The 15,681-nt window shown below is 34.2% G+C and overlaps 1 protein-coding gene across 4 annotated transcripts in view; it reads right to left on the bottom strand.

The window, feature by feature from the left end:
- Positions 1-15,681, bottom strand: part of RASA1 (RAS p21 protein activator 1) — a 127,787-nt gene that overhangs the window by 40,734 nt on the left and 71,372 nt on the right. For all 4 annotated transcript variants that reach the window (XR_010318864.1, XR_010318863.1, XR_010318865.1 and 1 more), the window contains exons 6-9: positions 13,018-13,049; positions 8,875-8,927; positions 6,051-6,201; positions 2,010-2,088 (exon numbers count right to left, since the gene is read on the bottom strand). Coding sequence is in view for 1 of the 4 variants with exons in the window: in XM_064273867.1 (XP_064129937.1) it covers positions 2,010-2,088; positions 6,051-6,201; positions 8,875-8,927; positions 13,018-13,049 (315 nt within the window). In the remaining 3 variants the exon portion in view is untranslated. The remainder of the gene's footprint in view (positions 1-2,009; positions 2,089-6,050; positions 6,202-8,874; positions 8,928-13,017; positions 13,050-15,681) is intronic.

Genomic DNA, 15,681 nt, shown 5'->3' with positions numbered 1-15,681 from the left:
AACTTCTTTAAATGACAATACGAGGTTTGTTCAGTTATGAAACAGTAACCTACGTAACAGTGAGGCACAGTATATAGGTATTGGAAGTAATTCTTACAGCAACCTTACAAACTTAAGCACTAAAAGTTTACTAGATGTCACACGCTACATGCTTATTTTTTTTCACTATAAATAATTAGAGTAATTCTCAAAATCCAAACACAAATTCAGGATGGAGATGTATAATTTAATTTGTGGACAAAAATGAAGCCTATGAAACAAATTAAGACTACCACTAATTCAAACGTTAATATGAATTAAAACTAAGAATTTATCAATAGAACTGTGTGGAAGATCAGTTACCTAGAGGTAAAGACCGCTCTCATTCCCACTAAAAAGACCCTGAGCAATATTTTCTAGAAAGCACATACCATTATGTGGTTTCAAAAAAAAAAAAAAAAATTCCTTTTACATACGCAGTGGTTAGAACAGACAGCAGCCAACATCTGTCAGAACTATCAACAATAGTGGTGTATCAGTGCTGGCTAAAGTTAGCAGGAAGATGTTAAGGAGGAATTGAAACTTTGGATGGATTCTGAACTAGGAGCATTTAAACAGGCAGAAAGGAAAGGAGACTGACACAGAGATAGGAATGAGCACATTGAGAATGTCAGAGGTATTAGTGATAATAGGCAGAGTAAAGTGAGTACTGCCTGTAGGAGAGCAGCAATTAATATTTATTGACTATCGAATGCTAGGTACTGTTTTAGGCACTGAGGATGCAACAATTCAAAGGAAAAAAAAAGTCCTGCTCTCATGGACCTTATGTTCTACTAGAATATTATAATGAAATGAAGCAAGGTATATTAAAATATGACAAGGTGACGGTGATTCTTAAATTGATATGTAGCTTCTGAATAATAATTTCCCCACTCAGCAACTGCAAAGACTAGTGGATATGTTGTTGTTGTTCTGTGCCGTCGAGCTGACTGTGACTCATAGTGACCCCGTAGGAACAATACAACTGTCCCACAGAGTTTCCAAGGCTGCAATTTATGGGAGCAGACTGCCACATCCTTCTCCCACAGAGTGGCTAGGGGATTCGAACCGTCAACCTTTCGGTCAGCAGCCAAACACTTAACCGATACACCGCCAGGGCTGAAATTATTAGGCAGAGAAAGAACTGAGAAGTTAGAAACACTACAAATCACTGTACAACTTGAGCTGGGTCCTCAAAACCTAACAATCCTTTGTCCCCAGGATATCATTGGCTCCATTTTCCACATAAGAAAATTTCTTAATCATTCTTTTGAAGCACTGTTTTCTAACCCGTGACACCCTTTCCCTATCACAATGCAGAAAATATGATGGGAAGATACTGAATCTAATCACCCTAGTGATTAGATTGAATATTATGCAACTAATATTCAACAGGACATCTTGTTCAAGGCCAATCTTTCCTCTTACGTTGAGAATTTTATTCACTGTTGCCTTCTCTAGGACCTTGTACATCAGGTACTGCCAACAGCCATTCTCCGCTTCCACTGTTGCTGTCCTTTTTACTACTGGCTTTTCCCCAAGTATAGAGACACGCTCAAGACTCTCTCATCATAAAACTATAAACAAACAAAAAAGGTTAAACCCCTGTTGAACCTAAACTCTTTTCTAGCTGTTATTTTTTATCTTTTCTTTACTTAACCAAGCTTACCTAGATAAGCCTGACTGTAGTTTATCCTTGCTGTCTCCACTTTTGCCTCCAACAAACTGACTCCTTGACCCAGTGCAACTTGTCTTCTGCCCCCAGCACTGCTTTTATCCTCAAAAAGCCACCAGAGACTTCCTAATTATCTAGAATCAACATACATGACAGCTAAGAGATTCTCTTACAGCTCACTTTCTGGAAGAATCTGAACAATCTGCAGTTTTTAAATTTATCCAATTTTAATTGCATTAATGCATGCATAAACATACCACCAAAATACATTTTAAAATAAAATGCTAATTACAACAAAAAGAAAAATAACACTGACCTGCATTGGCACAGGTTCCTTAAGATAATATCCTTCAACAATCTGTTCTTTTCGATAGTGATCTATGATGTCCCCAATGCTGTTAAAATAAAAATTACTAACAGTGACATAATTTGTCTCATTAAAAATATAAATCTTTAAAATAAACGTATATCCTGTTAGTAAGGATTATTAGCAGTTTTTCCAGAGCATACAACCTCAAATACATTAATAGAATATATGATAACAGTCCATCATTTTAGAAAAACAGGAATGTGTTCCCAATATAGGTTTATAGTCAAAATAACTGAGTCAGAGATTGAACTTTCCATACACATCAAGCTAACAGCCAAGTCAGCAATATACTCAAAGAGTCACTATATATGAGGAAAGGATTATCTTTTTTCTTTTTTTTTTTACAAGAGTATTTTTGAGAGACTGAAAACAAGGAACTAACAAAGGAATGGCATTTATTTAGCAGTTAGTGAACTAAAGTAAATTAAGAATGTTTGTCATTAAAACATTTTCTTATTCTGCTTTTAAAATAACCTGATGCAGTTAGGTCATAAACGTATGATTAGCAGGAAAAAGCACAGAAAAAAACAGGAACTACTCTTACAAGTAGGATTATCACTGCAGTAAGGAAGGCTAATTGATGATTTTGATAAAAAGTGCTAGAAATTATTTCTTATTGTTAGCTGCAGACTCTTAATATCTGGGAAATATTACAAATAACACAAAACTGAAAACAAGAATTAAAAAATTGTATGTTTTAACACAAATTCTGTTGTTGCTGTTGTTAGCTCCTGTCTGAGTTGATTCCAACTCATGGTGACCCCATGTGTGCAGATTAAACCTGTTGCTCCATAGGATTTTCAGGAAGCAGATCAGCAGGCTTGTCTTCTGAAGTGCCTCTGCGAGGGTCTGAACCACCAACCTTTTGGTCAGTAAGTAGTTTGGTGCTTAACCATTTGTGGTACCCATGGACTTTGTATATATATGTCTGTATCTTTATAATCCATTAGCCATTTACTGCCCTCCATATTTAAATCCTAGAATTTGAAACCTCCTCTTAATACGTTGGAGGAACAGGTATTTTAGGGACAGGTAGAAAATAACTGGAGTCCTGGTGGTGCAGTGATTAAGAGCTCAACTGCTAACCAAAAGGCTGGCAGCTGAATCCATCAGCCACTCCTTGGAAACTCTATGGGGCAGTTCTACTCTGTCCTACACGGTCGCTACAAGTGAGAATCGACTCTATAGCAACGAGTTTGGGGTTTTTTTTGTTTTATTTTTAGGAAATAATCACCAATACAAACACTGTTTAACCTGACACTTGATTTTTTTCATAGTTCTTCCTACTGATACAATTGGGCTATTTGAAAATATCTTTGCTATATTACAAAATTAATTTAGACCAAATATAAGTAATATTAAAAAGTAAAAGATTTAAAAAGATAACTAATAAAACAATGAGTATGAATGAATATGAACTACATACCAGAGTCAGCATTTAACACGAGGGGGAAATAAAAAGAAAATGAGACCAGTGAAAATGTTTTATCATGAAAAGGAAGAAAGTAAGTTTTTAAAGGAAAAATACAATACCTACTTGTTTTTACCATATACAAATCCAAAAATATTAAAATAAAAGCAAATCAGAAAAAAATGTATTTGAAGACAGCTAGATATCACCATGGAGATTATATGTTTTAAAGCAAAAAGACCAAATCTGTGAAATTCAGTAAATATCAAACGTTTCTGGCTCAGTAACTGTAAAATGTAATCAGTCAATTATTGGCAGAATAAGATACTGCAGTGCAGTACAGTTCAGATTGCCCAGAAGCAAACTTAAAAGTGCATGGCAACAGAAATGTCCATTCAAGAAGTTTAAAAAAAAAAAAAAAAAAGCCACTCTTCAATTTGTACAGTAGTCCCTTGATATCCAGGGGGCTGGTTCTAGGACCCCCATAGATACCAAAATCCAAGGATACTCAAGTCCCTTATCTACAATGGTATAGTATCTGACATAACCTATGCACATCCTCCCCCATGCCCTAAGGCACCCGAGTGCCATGCTGTTGTCCACACCAGCTCTGGGCAGTCCCACCAGCAGCAGCAGAGCTCCTGTGGTCCAGCCTCTGGACCCCAGCCCAGCCAAGGAGGGGGCTGCCTACAGACCTGTTGGCTGCCAAGAATGCTAGCTGGGAAGTGGGGAACCGGAGCAAGGGCTCCACCACACCTGTGGCCTGGATGTCATCTGTAGGCCCATACACTGTAGCTGTGGCCAGGGGGAGGACTGCTTTACCCCTGCATACCTAATAATATCTAAACAATAAACGATAATCAGAAAGGTGTTTCTTCCTAGGAATCATTTCATTACTGACATTAATGCTGAAACAAGAATGTACTTCTAAAACAATATTAAAAATTACAATTTTCTAGTGTTCATAGTTACATATTTTGGCCTTTGCTTAAAAAAAAATTTTTTTTAAGAATATTAAAATAAGAAGAACAAAAATACTTAAACTTTATAAGATGAACACAGCCATAGGGAATAAAAGTAGGAAAATCAAAGATCTGGGGGAATGGTCAGCTTTTGAAAAAATGCCCTCATGTTACAAATTTACTAATATTTTTTGCAATTAATATTAACTTGGAAAAAAATGTACTTTTAATACTTCTTTCTTCCTGTCCGATTATGGTGTTTATCAGCAAAAAAAAAAAGATAACTTTATATGATTTATCGACTACCTCCAGTATTTAGGAAGAATTTCTATGTTGAATGTACATATTCCAAGGAAGTTTATTAAATCAGTAAACAAAACAAACTCCCAAATAAATCTATTTAAATTATTTTATCTTAAAAGTCTCAAAACAGACATTTATTGAGTCAGTTAAGAATGCGATATGGTTTCAATTCATAATTTTATATGTTCCAAATCCCTAGAAAACTCGACAATAGGGAAAATTAATTTATCTTCATAAAGAGCTCAAATTGCAGTTAGCTGGATTTTCAGTAAGGATGTCTAGGACCCAGACTGTAATGTAGAAGGTATTCAAGCAGCTTGTATGAGAGATGTTCAAAAAGTTCCAACTGTCTAGCCTCACATCTTCCATTTGGTATCTTATAACTGTCCACTGAACTTCTGGCAAATAACTAGAAGAACTTGTTTTTGTTTTGTTTTACTTTATTTTCTCAGATAACCACCTGCTGGATTTCTACACACTCAGAGGCCAAGCTGGAATTCAGAGACCCTCTAATTGGGATGAAGAATAATGCTGTAATATTGAGGGATTAAACTAAGAAAATGTCAGTACTGTAGAACAAGATTTTATCAGCCTCCAAAGAGAAAAACATTGACTAGAGTTATCAGGTATGGGAAAACCTTTGTATTCAAAAATAAAATGAAGACAGTACTTTCCATAGTACAGAAAAAACGCTGACATTCTGTGGTTTCCTCTCTAAGTTATTTTCCTAATCAAGTGATTAAAATTCATTCTGAGTTTTATAGCAAGCAAAAGTTTACTTAGAATTTTGAAAATGAGAAGTAGGAACCAATAATTATAGATAAAAAATATCAACTTGAGAACAACCCAAATTACATGGTAACATTTGAACATTTGTATAAGACTCAGGTTGCTCTTCAGGAATCTTTTTTTTCTATTAAAAATGTTTCAATGATAAAAAAACAACGATAAAAAAAAAAAAGTACAATATATTTTCTTCTTATTTTATTCTTTTTATTTATTTATTTATTTATTCTTTTGCTCTCCTGCAGTTAATATATGGATTTGACAAACTGTTGCAAATAGCTTGTATATCATCAAAAAATATTACATGAATTAATTTGGAAGGAACAAATTTTAAGTTATTCATTTATATTCATGTCTAACACTGTCTCAACAATACTTGGACATGACTACTAAATTTTATTAAAGGTTTTGTAATTTTAGAAAGTCAGAGAACCTTTATATAATTTTGAATCTGATATACTATACATTATCTAGATCTCAACTACTTTTTGCTAAACAACTGACTAAAAATTTCTCACAACTTACCTGTTATAATATCGGCCTCCCATCATAAACTGATTGTTTGGTGTTGGACATATTTTAAATCGCTGAATATTTTCATTGGTCCGAAAATAAAGCGAATAGTCACCAGGAGTATTATCTGAAGGCCTCACAAGAAAACTGCAGACCTGGCCAACTATAAAAATAAAATTGTTGCTTTTATCCTCTAATTATCAAGTAAAAAAGGTGTTAAGTAACATAATTACAAAGTACACTCAAAAGTTATTAAGTAGTATAATTACAAACATTCAAAAGTCATAAACACGTAAATTTTCACCAGGAACTTGATTTATTAAGACAATTTTAAAACAATTTTTTTTCCATTATATTCTGGTTTATGATTCACAACTACCCATGCTGCCTGTTCCCTGTATTTCCGACCTAACCTACTGGTTTTATTATATAAACATATAGGGCAGAAATTTTTTAGCAGCGAGTTCTGGTCAATTATGACTGTACCTGTCATAACTTGAGAAGAAAAATTTAAGGGATACTGGCTAAAACTGTTAACATTCTGTTTGTAAATCTTCTTAATAAGAAGATTCTAAAAAGCTAAAACTCATTTGCCTAGGAATGTTATTTGTTTTTAGGTGCTATCAAGTTGGTTCTGACTCATAGCAATCCTTTGTTCTTTATCACTGTTTTCAATTAAACAAAAGCTCAAAACGGTAGACCCAAAACAAGTGAACTATTTGCATGCATTTTCATCATCAAAATTGACACATATGTACTATATAATTTCATTCAACAGACATGATTCTGCAAAGTCAACATTTAACATTTATTAAATATTTTCATATTAATTTTAGAGACAGTTCTCTGTTATCTTCAATTGGCAGTGACTGTTAACATTAAGCTGTTTTGCCTTTTTTCCATTTAAGACCTAAAGACATACAAAAGATCAGAATTTCACTGTTTTTAGGAAAGCACAAATAAACATTTAGAATATCAGATGTTAAGTTTTATATAAATTACTAACAGTTCCAATCATCCAGTCAAGGTACTTATTATCAAATAACTTCAAGTTTAATACAAAGAAGGAGAAAATAAATCTCCTTAAATTCAATCTTCAATGCTCAATACATAAGCAAACATGTTTAAGTCACAGAAACTGAAGGAGGTTTCTTCGTTAAAATGACAAATCTGGGTGACAAGAATCCAATAGAATCTTTATATTTTCTCTAGAATGTTAGACAGGAATTACATGCAAAACTGTGTATGCATGTGCTTATATGTACTTTTCAGAGGAGAAAATCACCAGATTCTCAAAAGAGCATATATGACTCAGAGAAAAGAAAAACTAACATAAGTAAATTTAGTTTAGTTCCTTTTCAACTTGCCTAAAACAAGAGTTCCTCAAATATTTTGTGATGCAAGTTCAAAAATATGAAGTTCAAAATTTATTAAATGCACTAAAATCAATTATTTTTGTTCCTACTTTGAAAGTTCACTGGATGTCGTTTGGATCTCTACTACTACCATCTAGCATTATCATGTTCTTTATTTTTTGAATGTATTAACCTACATTCTAAAATGAAATCAAGCACTTCTAAAAACTGCCTGAAATCTTTTAAAAGAGCAAAGTATTAATTACATTAAACTGCAGCACCTTCTGGATTAAAACAATTCAGATAATGTCTTTACCAATCAGTAGTTTATTCATCACAAGAGTCTGTTTCACCACATACAAAAACTACCAAGCTCTTGTCATATTTAAAGAACTAAAACTTTTAAAGTGCATATTATGGGCTCAAACTTGCCTCGAATCTTTATCAGATGTGCTTTACTGAAGAGATACTCAGTAGTTAAATTAATTCAGTCTTAAGTGTTTAATAAGGATAAAAAATGACAGGATAATTTTAACTAATAAACCCACAATACAAGCTCGTTTTTACCATGCATTTCTCTAAAACTAGAGTTTTAGGAAGTGTTAAAATTATCATATTTTTAAAAGGCCCAATTATGTAATTCCACAAATGCACAAAGATAAATGTAAGAATGTTTGCGGCAGCTGAATAACCAAGGCTGAAAACGACGTAATATCCCTCTATACCAAACCCAGTGTCAAGTCGATTCCGACTCATAGCGACCCTATAGGACAGAGTAGAACTGCCCCATAGGGTTTCCAAGGAGCGCCTGATGGATTCAAATTACTGACCTTTCTTTCGGTTAGCAGCCAATCTCTTAACCACCGTGCCACCAGGGCTCCAACCCTCTATACCAAAAAAAAAGCCCAACCTGCTGCCATCAAGTCAATTCCGACTCATAGGGACCCTATAGAACAGAGTAGAACTGCCCTATAGGGTTTCCAAGGAGTGGTTGGTGGATTCGAATGGCCGACCTTTTTTGGTTAGCAGCCGTAGCTCTCAACCACTGTGCCACCGGGGCTCCACCATCCTCTGTAGGGGACTGGTAAATATAGTATCTATATGATAGGAAGCTCTACAGTCATTAAAAAGAATAATGATAATTTCAAACTGCAGATATGGAATGATCTCCCTGGATGTATCCTAACATGAAAAAAGTATGTTGCATGTTCCATCATGTGTCTGTGTCTCTGCGTGTGTGTGTGCGCGCGTGCACGCATGATAGAGAGACACACAAACACAAAACTTCTAGAAACATACAGAACAATCAATCATCTAGTACTGCTTCTGGTGAAGAGGACAAAGGTCTGGGGTAGAAAGAATACATACTTCACTGAATTTTGTTTTACACGCTTGTTTTCAACCAAAAACAAAACAAAACAAACCACCCGTTTCTCAGTCCTAGTCAAGACATTAGAAAGAACAAGTGAACACAGAAGTACCTGTCATTAGTAAATTATAAGCTTCTTGTTTGGAAATCTTCCCATGGAACCATCTTAAAAAGAGAACAAATTATAGATATGTGAATCAAAAGATTTTTTGCTGTTATCAAGTGATCAAAACTAAACAAACAACATAATAAGTTTAATTCAAGCTGACAAATGAAATATCTGCAATGTAATTAATCATAAATGATCTCATTCCTGGTATATTTATGTTACTATGTTTTATAAATATATGCTTATTTTCAACAAAATATAGAAAAATTAGGGACTAACAAGTAAAACTATAATTTTTATACTAATACAAACACAGTAGTTATTTTAATCCTGATAAAGGCAAACTGTCATATGCTTACTTCATAGTTAGCGTCTATATATCTACATATATATATATATATAAATTTTTTGGGGGGGGTGGGTGGGTGGAGGTGGGAGAAGAATTGTATAGGTAGAGCATACTTGAGAATTATCCGGGGGAATTAATGCATTTGTTTTTCTCTTATTTCTCTCAAAGTGAACTTTGCTATAAGTTCTCTCTTCAAATAAAATCAAGATGCTGATGCACACTTTACTGAAAGCCAAAAAATAAGATTTGAGTGTGGGGAAAAAGTGAATATGAATATCAAGAACCAAAAGAAAAGCCTGACTTAGTGTTCCTAATTGTATTTGAGCAAGTAGCCAATAAAAATTGATTGCTAAAATATTTCAAATTTTGTATACTTAAACCTTTAGAACTTGTTATAAATGGCATTGTAGTCAAGGTCTATAGCATATAATAACAGAAGTATTTAAATTTATCTTAAAACGACATCTGGTTTTAAAAAAATAATTACTCGTATAATTGAAGTACTTAAAATCTTCTCCTATTAACTTGAAAAAATATTATGTACTCTGCTGATTAATACACTTTAATACCAAATGGACAACTTCGTATTACCTCTCTACCACTTCGCAATATATTCTTAAAGTCTGTATTATTTTTAATAGTGACTTAAAGAGTAAGTTAAAAGGTAAATATACTACTAAGACTAAAACACATAACTGCTCTAAAATCTGACATTACAGGTTTGGAAGTTGTTCACACTTTTAATTTATCCATGCTATTACTAGTGGAAATATTAAAACATAATTGAATTTTTACCTTTTCAACATGAATGAAAAAAAAAATTAAATCATCTCTTCAACTCTAATCCAATCATTAACTTGCTAATCCAGATTTCCTAGGGCTCACAGTGTGAATTATGAATAATGTAAAGCAAGTCTACAAAAACTGGAGCAGTCCAGAATACCTTGAAAGGTAGTGAGATTTCAAACTGCATTAAAGTATAGGCTAAATGACCACTTACTACAAAGACTAGCGTACAATTTCTATATTCTGGGGATAGAATCAACTAGATGATCTCTTAAGGCCAATTCTGTATTTTTACATCTAAAATAAGGGGAGTGGGGAGAGAATTCAAAGAGGGTGGGAAGAAAGGGCAACAAATAAATTTTAGAGACTAAGAAGATTTTTAGTATAAGAAGACAGCCCGAAGTCAAAAGGACAATATAGTTTTCTGAAAGGATTACATTTGAGTTTCACTCATTTAATTTACTACCTATACATAAAATGTATGCATTTCAAGCACACAGTCTGCACCACTGATAGAAAGGAGTCCCTGATCTTCACAAGGACTTATGAACAAAAATACTGGGCATCTATAAAAACAACGTAGAAAATATACTAAAATGCAGTGACAGATACGTGCTAAGGCATTCTGAGAATACCAGAGAATGGTACCAATTCTGTACAATGTGTAAGGGGGAAGATGAAGGAAGATCCCCTAGGGGGAATGATAAATGAGCTGTGTCCAAGCACAATGGAGGGGAATTCTGGACTAGGAAGCATTTGAGCAAAGATAAGGAGGAGAAAAACATCATCATGCATTTAATGACCTACAAACTGGAGAGTAGCGTATAAAACTAGAAATGACAAGAAGCAAGGACTAGTAAAGTACCTAAGTGCTGAATTACAGAGGGTTTCTTCAGGCTCTGGTAAGAAAAAGAGGGTGGATCATCAGTTAAGGGTCTGAGGTGAAAAAATAACAGTCAGATATACGCTTTAGACAGATGATTCTCACAGCTACTGCAAGAAATGATTTGAAGAGACTAAAGAGTCAAGGGAGACCAACTTGGAGGTTACTGCTTTATGAAGTCCTGGAAAGAGACGAAAAGGCCCTGAACTAGAATACGGTTGTTTAAGATTGAGAGGAGGGAACACATTTTTAGGAGACATGTGGACTTGGAACCCACATCAAGGAAATAGCTGGAAAAAAGCTCAAAGTTATATCATTTGTTTAACCCCAAAGGGCACTTAAAGATGTTACTGAGGACACTGTAAATGTAAGACACTTCTCTGCTACAGTCCCCTCATTAAGAAATTAAGAGGGAATGAACAAATACACATAATAAGCCAAAAATGCAAATTTAGCTTATGCTAAGTACCAAATGTGTAGAAAATTATAAAGTTCAGAAGATGGAAGAATCACAATGGTATGAAAAAAGATTCTCAGTGAAAGTAGGATTTACATTTTATCCTATAAGAAAACTGGATATAGCTTTAAGTATTTATTGGCATTTTTTGTTTTCTTTTTTAAATTAATCTGCGCTATTAATTTTTATTACTTAAAACAAGGAGTATCCTCATAAAAATACGGATTTCTAGCTTTTCTTGAAAATCAGAGGGATTTCACAACACTAACCCCACCCCACATTCTAGTACACATCAATTAGACAAAGCATTCACCTTACAACAGTCAAATGCTTTCTAGTTTCCCATATCCCACAGTCTTTCCTAACGCCAAGAGTAGATGTTAGCTGCCATATATCATCACTTTTGCCAGGTTGTTTTCTCACCGTAGAGAAATAATTCTATGTACCTTTATCTCTATTGAAGGGCAAAAAGAAGATCAAGATCATTGTGTTTAGAGAAAAACAGGAATATGTATGTCCAATCTGCTTTACTTGCTTACACTATCTATCTGATTCCCCTAAGCATTAGTTAGAATTTGCAACCCCAGATACAGGAGACCTCAAAGTAATATAATCAAAAGGGCATTGACTCACTGATGGAGTCTATTTTGTAGCTAGCTACATGGAACAAGAAGGAAAATGAACTCAGAAAACGTCTCATATTCCACTTAAGGAAGGGTGGAGAACTAAATAAGGTGACTTCAAATGGACTATTGAGTTTAATGTTTTTATGTTGTAATTACTGGAAAACAGAAAAAGCAAATGCTTGAGAGGCAAGTCTTAAATTCCATCTATAAATGCTGAAATGATAAGAAAAAAATATTTCACTGAAAAAATATTAGAAGATGAGAAGTTTTTCAAATAATGTGAATGAGGTAGAATTGAGATTAAAAATTAAGGTTGTTAAAAGGAACACTTATATACAAATAAATGCCAAGTGGTATGAGGACACTAAAAAAGATCTTCAAGGACAATAATAAAATTAGAACAAAGCTGAAATGTCACATGCAGTGATTTCCCATAACAGGTTATTGGTTAGAACTAATAATAAGTTCTAGAATATAAGAAAAGAATGTGGCAAGTAGTAGGTATAGTAATACCTGGTCTTTGAATGAGCCCTTATAAAATAGCCAGATTGAGGTTATAAAAAGAAAGTCCTTGCAGAATCTTATCAAAATGAAGAATCATGATCCTGGAAAAAAGTTTTCTGAGAAGACAAAAAAAAAAAAAACAAAAAACTGAACAGTAAAAAATGCATAAAAGATCTAGCTATAAAAACAAGAAATACTATGGAAAATCAGTAAGAATTACAGAAAAATGTGAGGAACTGTGATGTTCATAATGTGATTAAAAAAAAAAAAAACCCAGTGCAGTTAGTGTTTATCCAAGGTCTTTAGTTTGGTGATACGAGAGTTATATACAGGTATATAAATAAAAGTAAGACTTTATCACTACGTTCTTATGAAAATACTTACACATCACTTCCCTAGGCAAAGTAAACAAATTTTTAAGTTAGTCCAAAAAGTATCAATTTTCTTTTAAAATAATTTTTGGCTAAATTTTCTGATTAGTAAGTTTACAGTGTATATATACATATATATTTTTTTCTTTTAATAATTAACAAAAACTCACATTTTGCCTTCATGTGGATCTTCTTCCCGGCCCTAAAGGGAAGACATTAAGACAGTATTTTATATAATTACCTATTAATCTACTCTTATTAAAATTAATAAAAATCATATATCCAAACATTTCTACACTGCCCTTCATATTTATTTATGTGTATACCAGAAAAGATGTTTCTGTTCATACAATGTCTTCTAAAACTCTTCCCCTTATTTTCTCCCCCAACTGCCATTCCTCTAATCCAGGCCTTTTTAGTCTTTTCTCAAGCTATTAAAATAGCTCCACTGGTATAATTACCTCTATGTCCCACCTCCCACCACTTCAACATGGATTCATTCATCAATTTCAACTGCAACTGTGCCCTGCATTAACCAAAAAAAAAAAGAAAAAAGAATTTTTTTAAAAACCCAATCTTTGATGCCTCTCTACCTATTGCCTCAAGTTAACTGTGACTCATAGCAACTGTATAGGACAAAGTAGCCTGCCCCATATGATTTCCAGGCTGTAACTCTTTACGGAAGCAGACTGCCACATCTCTTTTCTGTGGAGCAGCTGGTGGGTTCCAATCGCTACTGACCTTTTGCTTAGCAGCCATGCGCTTAACCACTGTACTACCAGGGCTCCTTTAATACCTCTCTACTGTCTACAAATTCCTCAACCTGCAACAAAAATTGCAGGGACTCTAACAGCTCAAGTCTACTTTTCCTGTCTTATACTACCAGTTCTCTTTAGGTCAAACATAACTACGTATTGGCTAAGCTACCTCCTCTCACCACTCTAGCTTGTACTTAGTTCTTAGACTATCCTTTCCACTTGTCTCCTACCTCATAATTAAAGCCTACACCATCTAAGCAGGCTCTATCTCAAATGCTACCTCCTCAGTGAGACATTCTGAGCCTCCAAAAAGTGAAAATGAACCTATACCTTGAATTCAAAACACATCTTCCTTTTTTGACCTTTTGAACTTTACCTTACTCTATTCTATATATTCCTACTATTTAAGATGTCATTGTTGATGTTGTTAGCTGTCGCATCAGCCTCCAACTCCTGGCAACCCCATGCACTACAGGAGCAGACTCTTATGATCCAAAGGGTTTTCACTGGCCGATTTTCAGAAGCAGACTGCCAGGCCTTTCCTCCTAGTCTGACATAGTCTGGAAGTTCTGCTGAAAACCAATTCAGAATCTCCATCAACACACAAGCCTCCACTGACGAGTGGTGGCTGTGTTTGAGATGCACTGGCCAGGAATCACAATCAGGACTCCCGCACGGAAAGCGAAAATTCTGCCACTGAACCACCACCATTTAAGATACACTAGAATTATTCACTGCACTAGACCATAAGTATCTTCAGGTTTAGGCACTCTTTGTTAACATTTCCCACACTTGCACCATTCCCCTACTCTGTCCTAAGGACTAACAGTGCTGGACACACAATACCGTTGAACTGTAGCCCCAATACCTAGCACAGTGCCTGAAACCAAGTTTTTCTTGAATGAAAATGAATGAGTAGACAAATAATCTAACTACAGATAGATTTACTTCTCTCAATTTGGTCTTCACTCATTAAATAGCTGAACAAACTAAAAGCAAAAAATACTCACTGAATGCTTATTATCTCTAAGGCAATATGCTAAAAAACAATGCTATAAAAATGATTACCAGTATCACTGCCCAGGAGTTAACCTCTTGCAGAAGAGGCTTACACAACAAATTAATTTTATACAATGTAATGAAATGTGGAAGTAACAAAGTGCTATGTAAACAACAATTTAGCCTAAGAGAATCTGAAAAGGTATAAAACCTCCGTGAAAGAAGTGGTGATATCTGAGCGGAGCTGATAAAGATTAATCAAATTTTACTGATAAAGATTAATCAAATCTTAGTAGGCAGTTTAGTGGAGCAGGAGTGTCAAGGATGAGGGAAAAGTATAGGCATAGAGACATTCATCTGTTTCTTCAAAAAAACATTTACTGAGTTGCCTACTATTGGCCAGGCACCATTCTAAGCAATGGGATAAATCAGAGAAAAAAATTCCTCTCCTTATACAGCATACATTTTAGAGTTAGGACATGGAAGTAAAATGAGGCTGGGAAACGGTAATTTAAATTTTAGAGTGAGAAATTCCTTAAATCTAACCACCAACTGACTGCCTGAAACTTCTTCACAATCTGGACAATCTCCAAATGGATTTCCATTCTCTAAGGAATATACTATACTATCTCCCAATGAAGCCCATTGTAAAAAAATTATTCTAACTACTGGAGTGAAAATTCTTTATAACTCTGACCTGGAACTATTCCATTATTAATTCAAAAGTATAACTAAAGTCATTTTTAGCAGCCATATCACATTATTCACTCATTTTGAGCTGCTAACTTTTTTCTTCTTTCCTTGTATTGGTAATAGGTCATGTCTCCTTATTCTAGATTGGGCAATTATTATTCCCTTTCTGCATTCATCAAGTAACTTTCACTTATCTTTATTAAAGTTTATATTGTTAAATTTGTTTCAGAATTCCAAGACCTCAAGAAAAGTTCAACTGCTATTCCTTCAAATAATGAAAATAATTGAGGGGAAGGAGAGAGCGTTCAGTGAGAAACCCATAAAGAACTTTTAACTACAAAATTCTGTAGGAAAACCAACATAAATAGTAGGATGATCCAGTTT

This window comes from Loxodonta africana, chromosome 2, assembly GCF_030014295.1.
Source record: "Loxodonta africana isolate mLoxAfr1 chromosome 2, mLoxAfr1.hap2, whole genome shotgun sequence".
Classification (NCBI taxonomy): Eukaryota; Metazoa; Chordata; class Mammalia; order Proboscidea; family Elephantidae; genus Loxodonta; species Loxodonta africana.
This window is presented reverse-complemented; position numbering and strand designations above follow the sequence as displayed.